The sequence below is a fragment of the Festucalex cinctus genome, chromosome 10, assembly GCF_051991245.1.
Source record: "Festucalex cinctus isolate MCC-2025b chromosome 10, RoL_Fcin_1.0, whole genome shotgun sequence".
Lineage (NCBI taxonomy): Eukaryota > Metazoa > Chordata > Actinopteri > Syngnathiformes > Syngnathidae > Festucalex > Festucalex cinctus.
The window spans coordinates 13,584,299-13,595,587 of NC_135420.1; the positions used below are offsets into that span (position 1 = coordinate 13,584,299).

Sequence of the window (11,289 nt, forward strand, 5' to 3'; positions counted from 1 at the left end):
CTCTTTCTATTGCACTTTAATATGTCTCAAAATGGCAGCAAAGCCCTGTTCAGGGGTTTATTGGTGCCAATTAAACTCCCAACCAGGCAAGATATGTAACCATTTTGTACATTTAACACAATTTCATTCCCACATTTATGAAAGAGAATTATAACACATTTTACTCATGCTGAGCATCCAATCAGTTAGCTCGTCAATAGCACCTTGGCTTTAATTAAAACATGCAGGACATACAGCCAGCTTCTCCCATTCCAACTTAAACAGAGGATAGTGGGCCTGACTCTGACCACCTGAAACGCTTCCTAGCTAGGAAAAAAACAAAACAAAAAACAACCTAACTCCTACCTAGCAACGCCATTGCTGTAAATTTAATTAAAAATATTACATTTTAACAAAGTACTGTACATTAACACTTCTCTCAGTTGTTTATCTAAAAAGAAATTATTACATTTTGGAGGTGCTGGCATTTACTTCCACCCCGAAATAGGCTAGGAACGCCCATGACTTGTAGGAAATTAGTATTTGTCGTGGAATTATGATGAAGTGATACAACTCAAGTGAGAGACTTCTTTGTAAGGGAGGAGCTAAATTGTCCAAATGTTTGGAGATCACAAGTATTCCCCGCAAATATTGGCGGTTCACTGTATTAAGAAGATCCAGGGGGGAACTATAGTGATATAAGATCAAGTGTTGTGTTTTTCAACAATGTGTCAACATCGGACACTATTGTTGGCTGACCTGTTGTATTTTCTACTACGATCATAGATGTTAAGGGTGAAACAATAACTGCTCATCTACTACAGATTCACAAAGAAAAGTTTTTCTGGAACCAAACAGGACATTTATTTACACTTTCATATTCACATATAGAATATTGCTGAATTAACATCCACTCCCAAAACAGCGATCAAAGAACGTTCCATTCTTTAAATTAAATATCAACAGCCATTTATCAAGGACAGGACTCTTAAATTAACATCTTACATATTTGTACCGGTAATAGTTTTAGTACAGTGTCATAATTGTAAACCTATGTCAAGTATATCAGCACATTCAATTACACGGGAAGCCCACATTTTGTTTCTTTTAACATAGCCAGCACTATGGAGTAGCAGATGTCCACGTCACTCATATTCTTTGCCAAGTGCAAGGGCCTCTACAGTACAAATATGAATTGAAATGTTTATATATGTCCAAACAAAGCACTGGAAGTGTGGTGGTATGCTTCTGCCTTTCATTCAGATGTTGTGGGTTTGATTCCCAACTACAGTCCAAAGCCCGGGGGGTGGTTTGCATCAAGAAGGGCATCTGATGTTATAATAACAATAATAATAATAATAATAATAATAATAATAATAATAATAAAAAAGCCAAACAAATTATGTGGTCATTGAGGTAGAGAGTCATTCTCTTTACTGTTTAAGCCACTATGGCACACGTATACTGTCCCAACACAAAGTAACGTGGAATATTTCGTACACTAAAATGCACAATGGCTGTATGCAGTGATGGCTTACAGACACTGGTCTGGGAGTGGGGGGCTAAACATTGGCAATGGTCATTTTAGCCCTTAAAAAAAAAAAAAAATGAAATAAAATAAGAAAATGGATTCATTCCTATGGGCAGGCAGAAACATTCATAACTGTGTTTACCAGTGATAACTTGTATTCACATTTGTGGGTTTAATTCTCACTTTTTTTTTTCTTTTTTTTTTTTTTTAACATTTTTAGTCTGGTCACCAAGCCAATTGTTTCTAAGCTAAACAACAATTGTTTTTAGCTAAACAACCATTGGTCACCAGATTGACTAGCAATTAAATTTGATATAAATAATTCCTGATAATAATTTATTGTATATTTGAATTTCAGTGAAATTGTGTGTTGTTGTTGTTTTTTTTTTAATTAAATCTGTTCACCCTACTTTACTGTTACCACTGATGCCACAACATTAGTACTCGGGCTTTGAAATGCTTTATAAATATTACAATTTCCCACTTTATACTTTACGTGACTTCTGAAGAACATCTTTGCAAAAAGCGCAGAGCAAGTAAATACTGTCCCAGTCTCTCTCCGCAGAAAGGAGATCACGATTGACGATTTGGGCAAACATCCAGACTCGGCTTGCGTTTCGGCGCTGTCCGTTCCTCGCCCTGGCCAAACTATAGGATCTCGACTTTTTGCGAGCAGACCAGGTCGCTGTTGACCAGATTCCACATGTGCCTGAGTTCCGTCGGGAGCAGTTTGTGAACAACAATCATGCTCCTAAAAAAACAAGGTTCTCTGTTCAACTTACTGCTCTTGTCTTTCACAAGACCGAACGTCTTAAAGGCGTTGTGTTTTATCGGCGTGACCTGAAGGACCTCGAGGCACATACCCAAGAAGACATCATCAATGGGGTACAACTCCATGGTGTCGGCTACCCAGTGAAGCCTCCGCGCCACGGTTCTATCCATCAGAAACCCGCCTCCACCTGCATACGGAGGGTAATGGGTCTTGTTATAGAGAGCTTGAGGGATGTAGTACTTATTTTCCTTTTTACGGATTGGCTTCGCCTTAAAAATCACATCCCCTACAAAGAGATTCCTCGCATGGTTAGTGCTGTCTAGAAACTCGAAAATGTTGTCCACATTGACAAAGACATCGTCGTCCCCCTTGAAGATGTAGTGAACGTTTTGGCAGTAGGTGTGGAACCATTTGAGAAAATGGGTCTCCTTCAGTGTGAGATTGAAGAAGCTATCCAAGAAGCCCCACTGGAGGATATCCCCGTAGATGCGGTTCTCATACTCCACCAGCTTCTGGTGGTTTACGCTTTCGGCATGGTTGGATGGTTTACCGAGAAGGAAAAGCGTCTTTATCCTCTTGCCGTTCAACACTCGCTCCTTCCCCCAGGTTTTCCGAATGACCTCTCTGCGGTCATGCTGGGTAGCCACCGACTTGATCACCATGAGTAAATACACGTCCCCTGAGCACTTCTCGGGGTGGTTGAGGAGCATTGGGAAGTAACGACAGTGTCGATAAAGCAGGAACTGCTTGAAATTTCCCTCCAGTCCCTGAAACCAGTCCTGACCTGAGAGATTGAGGTTGGCGCTACAGTTGGCGCTGGCTACATCCCAGGTTGTGGCGCTGTTGTTTTCAGTGACACTGGGTTGCTGGGTGCTTGACCGAGCAGGCCGGGATGGCTGCTGTTTGCTCGCCTTCCAAAAACTTTTACTTTTCTGGGGGGAGGGTAAAGCTCCAGATTCCGCTCCCTCTGAGGGATCCATGCGAGCCCGCCTCTCCAGTTGGAACGGAGCCCCCATGTTGATGCTTCCCCTCTGGAGAACAGTCAGCGCCACCACTGCCAGGCAGAACATGACAGCCACCCTCTTGTACACCTTCCAGCGGTCTCTGTTGTTCATCCTGGTCCACAATAAGAGAAGACAAAGCAGTACAGTTTAAAAAAAATAAATAAATAAATAAAGTTCCTTTCTAAGCTACACATGACTGCTGGGCAGTGTCATCCATTTTGTTGGTCTATATACATTTAATTCCACCAAGTTTTTCATGACAGTATAGGAGCCCCATGTTTGATTTGTTTTTACCTCCAGCAAAATGTGTTTTGTTTGTTTACCTGAGCACATAATATTTAAGTGGGGTGCAATTAGCCGACAGGTGTTACTGATTGGGGAAACAAAAAATTTGACCAGTGTTATCTTGTATTTACGGTGTTTACGTTGTTACTTTGAGAGTGGTGTATTTTGTAAATTAAATTCTCAATCAAGAGAGGATTCCGTGGGTTTATTTTATTTCTTTCTTCGCCTTTTTTACAAGAAGTCAAAAATTAAACAACAGTCAGTAGCCACAAGTGTAGCGGACAAGCGGTGGTGGACAATCCTCTACAATGACAATAAAATTAATGAAATATGTCCCAAGGTTTAAATATTATCCAACCCAAGGTGGCAGATTTTTTTATTATTATTATTTTTTAAATCACTCACTCACTCACACAAGCTTACTTCATGTAAGCCATACATGGTCTCTCAGGCAGAGGATCGAACCCATGCCAACCGGTGCCAAAGGCAAGTGACGGTTCCACTCCTCCAGCTGGAGCCCGTTGGGGTGCCAGATGTATCCCACCGGGCCTACTAAATTACATAATTTCCTCTTACATATTTTATTTTTGTTAATAAACTGAATGTGTAATTCAACCATCAATTTGCTGCGTATGGTGAACTCCGCATTTGTGGTTCTATGTGCAGATTTTTTATTTGCTGGAAAACTCACCTATGTACAGTAGTCATTTGTGCTCAGGCGACTTTGGCGCCATCTGGTGGTATATTGATATGAAGCCACAAGTTGAAAAGAAATTATGTTAATTAGATGATTTTTTTTTTTTTTATTAGGAGTTACATTTAGACATAGTAGTCATTTTCCTCCATTTAAGCCCAAACCATTTAAGGCCAGCTTTCAATTACTCGCAGATTTTTACTATTTGCCACAAGTTCCTCGCTTATCCCCGAGTGAGGTTTCGCTGCATAACATGGTGGTTTCACAGTCATCGTGACCTTTTCAAGGAAACCATGACTACAACATGGACAAAAATGAAAATTAATGTCACATTTAAATATATTTTGCCTTTTCGGTATGCAAGATCAATGAAGAAAAGCTGTAATGATAACAAGAGAACTGAAAAAGAAACTCATGCCAGCACATATATTTATTTATAACAACGAAAAGACTAATGGCAATAGAGAAATACAGTTCATTCATACTATGGCAGAAGAATGCGAGGAATGCGGCATGTGTCACTTAATTGCAACGTAAAATAAAGCCCACTCTTGTAATTGTCACTTTTCGATCATTTCATGCCAGGGCTCGTTCTCTCCAAAAGACAGTCCCGCATGAGACGAGCTCAGTGATGTCAACGTCCGATCCTCGAGGGCCTGAGACTGGCCTGTTTTAGAAGTTTCCTGTATGTTCACAGCTGATACATATTTAAGCTCATCAGCAAGCTCTGCAGGAGCCTGATAATGATCATTGAATCAGGTGCGTTGGAGTAGAGAAACCTCGAGGACCGGACTCTGACACATGCGCAAGTTAGCTTTTTTTGTTTTAAAGTATACATTTAAGGAGCGCTAAAGCGTGATTTAAATACAGGTCAAGAAAAAAAATAGCTATGGAGTCAATAACAGTGGAACTGGGTTTAATTATACAATTCGTGAAACTCATTTGGTGCAATATTAATGAGCGACGTTGCTCAATTAATCCCACAATTATTATTATTTTTTTAAGTCAACAAAAAAAAAACGATTAAAATGACTTACATTGTGCTCACGTCTGATGAGGTTGATGAAGCAAACGAACCAATTAACAGTTCAGCGCAGGAAAAATCGAACTGTGAACACGTTAGGGGCAAGATGGTAAAATAATCCTTCACATGAAAAGTAAACTTTTTGCAGGCACACAAATCAAAGAAGAAAGAAAGCCGTTTGAGGGTGTCGCCAGCTGCAGACTCGGCTCACCCTCCCTCCGGCTTGCGCTTTTCAACAAGCACCCGCGCGGCGCGCATTGCTTCCGCGCACTTCATACGTCACAGGAGAAAAGCCCAGCCAACCGGAGCAGTGCACACACACACGACACCGCTTCACGCTTTCATTTATCATCCGGATGTAACAGGAACAATGATATTCTTTTTCTTTTGCTACTTAGCAAAGTTGTCCATTTTAATGGCAAACTCAATAGCAGCAACAATACTAAAACAAATAAATACATACATTTGCTTTTAAGGTCCTACATTCATGCCTAGCCAGCACAAGTCAAGCGCAAAGTGCAGTCTAACTGTGCACATGGATGGAGTTTTCTTTATTTTGGTGTTTCTGTTGACGGGCGCAGTTAGAAATGGGTGGTTGCGCTGTTGTGAGAATGAACATCGTCGACTTGATAACCAGCCAAGAAGTGAATGCCTTCTTTCCCTTTAAATTCAACGCAAGGAAGTCGACATTGCGGAAGCATCATACACTTGCTGGATTCCGTATACAGGAGATCGCCACATGTAACTACGCTTGTAAGCAACTCCAACAAGATCTTCACTTGTGGATGTTGTAGAAAAGCAACTGATAAAGGTCACAGAAGAACATTTGCGTTCATTTGGTGTGGAATCTCCATTGCACAATGACTGACTGAACTATTATTACTTATTATGGCATTGACAATGCACTGTGACATCAGCAAGAGGTCCTGTTGTTAATGAGCAGTGACTGTGCAAACTCCAAAACTTTTATGTGCCTGCAGGCCTTTCTTGGTCACTATGTGACTGAGGCTTATCATATGTGACCCGCCATAGCAAAATGCAACAAAATGAGTCGGAACTCACACAGGTAGAGTTTGCAAGTGCAATGTTGTTTGAAATATGTGAATATATTTAAAAAAAAAAAAAAGCTCCATTAATGCCTCATTCATGGATTGAAAGTTTGATTTTCACAAAATAAACATTGTGACGTGTTCAAAAGACATATTTTTCTGCAAGGTATTGCATCAAAGACATCCTCAATGATGTCAAACATAAGGCAAAACAATCACTCACTACCTTACCATTTTCATAGATACCATGTGGTGAATCTCTGAGATACATTTATTAGTAAAGCTAACAATTCCCTTTTGCTAATGTAATCCATTTCATAATTTGTTTGTCATTATGAGCTACAATTAGACTCTAAAAAACTCTTGTTGCGGTGATCAGAGTTCATGACCCAAAATACTGGCCTCTGATTGGTGAATTGTCGTTTGTGCAGCGTAATTAAAGCCTCCAGTGGCTGTTTATTGCCACTCGTTGTTTTAGTTTACTGTCAAATTAAACATATTACCTTGTGAATTCAAAACAGACACAAAGCTTCTGCTAGCTTAATGCTAACGCTAAACAGAATCAATGCAATCACCAGAGAGAGGATCTGTTGTCGAATATTCTAAAGGTCTTTGATGGAGTTGAATTGAAGGCTCTTCCACAACAAACTCAACCAATCACGTAGAATCTTGCGTTGAGCGTGGTAACAGGAAAGCCTCCCCAAAACGTCTCTCAGAAGTGAAAATATCTTGGTCAGATTTTGAAGAACAAGTAACTCTTCATAAGCTATACTTAAATATTTGTGTTTAACTGAGACTGAGACTGCTGCCCACCCATTTCTCATTTTTTGTACTTCATTATGTGACTCAAAACAACGACAAGCACGCCCGGACCAACTGTGCTCTTCCGCCGCTTTGTCAACTCGCGAAAGGACAGCAACGCGCCTGCCTGTGCTTCAAAACAGGAATTTTCTCAATCCGAACACAGCTGTGATCCAAACAGCCCCCTTCCTCTCCTTCTCTCCATTTCCTGCATCCAACAAGTTATCCTTCTCAGGGCCATGTGCATCCTGTTGCCTGCCGACGCTGCTTTTTTTTTTTTTTCTCTCCCCCAACTCTCCTGCAGCTGCAGAGTGGCAAAACATTGTTCATCAGTGACGGCCCACGGTCACATTTGTTTTTCCTGACTCGAGTCTCCTCAACAAGAGGTTACATGGCAGCTTTTCTCACCTCCATGAGGCATTTGAGCACCTCTTGGCTCTTTGTGTTACTTTTATAGCCGGCACACATCAGCCTGCTTTCCAACAGGTGCAGGAGGTTATTTTTAGTTTAAAAGATGGAAACGCAGGGCCTTCCTGAGTCAGATAATGTTGTCCAACTTCACAGCAGAACTAGAGATATACTCAACAAAAATATAAACGCAACACTGTTGTTTTTCCGCCACCATTTTTTTATGACATGAACTCAAAGATCTAAAACTTCAGCTGCACTGGTGCACTAATCATGGTATCTAATCAGTATGGCACACCTGTAAGGTGGGGTGTATTATCTCTGCAAAGGAGAAGTGCTCACTATCACAGATTTAGACGGGTTTGTGAACAATATTTGAGAGAAATGGTGATACTGTATTGTATATGTGGAAGTTTTAGATCTTTGAGTTCATCCCTGTAGGAATAATTGAAGAACTGCTTCTGCTTGCAATGAAGAATGCTTTGGTATTTGAAGATGACCGAAGAAGCTGAAGAACCACAACATCTACTAACGCAGCAGAATAATTTGAGCCTGTCTGCTGAGGTCGCCTTTTTCTGTTAAGAAGTGATTGCAAACCTGACCACACATGTACTCAGCATTTTTCCACTCACATGCACAATACATCGACAAACAAGTACGCTGTGTTCCAACTATGCCTTGCATTTGCATTTTTAGGGATGGAACACACATGTAACTAGGGGCGTGGAAAACCAAATAAATAGAGAGGGTGAGGAGTGGAATCTTCAGAGAGTGCGGGAGTGAATTGTATCAGTCAGTTCCTCTCCTCTCTCCTCCCGAGCCCTGAACTGAGTGTCTTCTCTCCTTTTTGTGTCGTGTTTAATAGATGTCAAACAGGTAACACTGACAGTCCCATAAAAAATGGGAACAAAAAGAAAAGTGTTTTTGGTGATTATATTTACCTAATATTCTGGGTTTTCACTTCACGCAGTTTTAGCTAGTGCACTCATTCTTGTGTGTTTATGCAAATGAAATCACCTTTTCAAGGACATTTTTTTTGTTTTGTTTGAGAAATGATTAATAATTAGTGAACAGTTTCCATGTTAGATGAAACTGACCTTGGACAAGCACATACAGGAAGGAGAACAGTGTTTGTTTGTTTTTTGTTTTGTTTTTTGTTTTTTCTCCGAAAAGTTAATAAATCTAAAACAGGTGGAATGACATAGTTGGTCACATAGTTTCCGGCCTTGCCACTTCTCCATCAGATGTTCCTTTTCATCTTTTGTTGCCGTTTACACAACAAGGAAGGTGTCAAGGTGAGCAGCGATGAAAGACTAACAGGCTGTTAAACATAACATGGAAATTTCCGTCTTTTAGCACACAGGAAGTTTACCCTGATCCGTTTGTTGAGTTAAGCCCACCTGAGAGGATTACCTGGGGTCTGTTAGGTGTCTTAGTCACCATGAAGGAATTTACTGCTATGGGGGGTTGGAGGGTACATGCTTGAGAACATTTTCCACTCAGCCATCAAGTGTGGATGTTCTTCTGTGACAAGGCAGGAACAAAGATACCAGACACTTCTCCGATAATCCTTTATTGAAGAGAAATTAAAGTTTTACAGCAGTACAGGATGAAGCAATTGGTGTGAAAACAAATTGTGATGATCAACCCGATTCATTGTCTATGTAGTGAGGGTACCCCAACGGTTTATTCTTATTCCTGTTCACAAGTCAGCTGTGGAGTGACTTTGTGTCCCAAAAAACACACTCACATTTATGCAAAAGGTTAATGAGTAGATTTGTAAAGACATTCCTGAGAGGGCACACCGTGTAAAAGGCGGTATCTAAATACGCTCTCTTCTACTGGATGCTTCGTAAAATAGCAAAATGCAACTCTCCTTTGTTTACTGACAGTTTCTTTATTTCCTGTGCTCACCAAAACCACCAAACATGCCCGGAAAGGGTCAACAACACGTCATGGTGTTGTTGGAAGAGGTAGTAGGGGTCACGTAGATCGCTCTCTGAGGACTGGGCAAGAGGAAACAGGAGGTTTACAAGAAAGACACATTGACATGCTCTTCTTGGCTGGCGTCACCCGTTATCAGCAGCACACATGGCCGCTTACTGATAAAAAACAAAAAACAAAAAAAAATCAGAGTGGGATGCTTCTCATCCTAAAAGTGTTGTTGGAAACTTGCTTGTCTTGAGGAATAAGCCATTCAAGCCAATTTGTGGCATTAACTTCACTGAGTTTGACAATCAAGCTTGGCTGTTTAATTAAAATCATGAGCGGTTCTTTCTCAAAGCTTTCACACATCATTTTCATTTTTTTTTTTGTCTCATCAGACCATAAAACTGTCCCTTTGGCAAATTGAAGAATGACCTTCCCAGTGTTGTAATTTTCATGTTGATTACACCTCTAAATATTATGCAACAAATGTAGCTTTAACAGACCAAATCCGTTCAACAGTGAAAGTGTCTGAACTCTCTCCAAAGTACTGCTACTTTCTGGACATAGATTTGGAGGTCAACCAGGGGAGGACTGGCCATCGGGAATTTCTGGACGTTTCAGACTGGCAGGTCCATTTTTGGGACACAAAATCCCAGAAATACTACAACATAAGAATAGAAGCTGTTTTAACTAAAATGGATGTAATTTCGATTATTTTGTTCATAATGATTGTGTGGCTGATGGTTACTTAGCAAGAACCCTTGAGAATCTTTAAAGGGGAGTCAACGCTGGAAACAAACAAACAAACAAACAAACAAACAAACAAACAAACAAACAAAACAGCAAAATCCACCTGTTTTTGTCCATCTCAAGGGACAGCCATTTTGTCACTTGCTGTCGAGTGAAAATGACATCACAGTTGCTCAGGGCTCAGTCAACGATCAATCACATCTCACTTGTTTTCTGAACCTGATCTGTGATTGGGTTGTTACATGAGACCTAAGTAACTGTGATGTCATCTTCAGTCGACAGCAAGTGACAAAATGGCCACCACGAGATGGCGAAAAATGGCTGAATTTTTCTTCATAACTCATATTCCACAAATGTATTATTAATCAGAATGTCATGTTTAGGCTAGTGAGGTCACATGTAACATATTGTCACAAAATGTTTAAGACTGACTCCTACTTTAAAAGTGCTTACCTAGATATAAATAGACCCCTGTGGAGTGTGTTCTAAAGTGACAAGAGTTGTCAACAAAATGTTGCGAAATAGCAGATGAGCTTTTTCGTTTTAACAAGCATGGCAAATGGAAAGAAGGCAAACCCAGCATATCTGCCTGAGAGCTTTCCGGTGCCTGATGCCAGTTGGCTTCTTTATCACCTTGACATTTTCATACTTAAATAGCAAATGCGACACATATCATTCCGCACTTGATGCTGTAATACAGGAATGTTTTCCACCCCTGTGTGTTACAAGTCAGAAGGCACATCTATTTTTCCCACTCCATCTCTTCATCCATTGTTTTGTTTTGATAAAAAGCAGCGGCTTCCTCTCTGCTGCGATTACAGCTGGACGGTACCAGCATGCTGGAGCTAAGGGTTACTAAGCCACCTGCATGCAAGTGCGTCAATGTGTCATGTGCGACTTCGTTTCCTCACATTGTGCTGCTGCTCGCTAGCAGCATCCTCAGTGCGAATCAATGGACACGTCATCCCTCAAGAGGCCAAAAATGAGTTCAGCAAAAGGCAAAATGAGCAGTATTGCACCTTTTATTAGTCTTTACCAATTATGAGTCTAATTGTGTCATTTA

The 11,289-nt window shown here is 40.6% G+C and overlaps 1 protein-coding gene across 1 annotated transcript; it reads right to left on the bottom strand.

Moving 5' to 3' along the window:
• Positions 1 to 1,390: 1,390 nt before the first annotated feature.
• b3gnt7 (UDP-GlcNAc:betaGal beta-1,3-N-acetylglucosaminyltransferase 7) lies at positions 1,391 to 5,599 on the bottom strand. The gene is made up of 2 exons (XM_077535256.1): positions 5,303 to 5,599; positions 1,391 to 3,398 (listed from the first exon to the last, which is right to left on the bottom strand). Coding segments are annotated over exons 1-2 (1,242 nt in total). The 5' UTR covers positions 5,305 to 5,599; the 3' UTR covers positions 1,391 to 2,158.
• Positions 5,600 to 11,289: the final 5,690 nt, after the last annotated feature.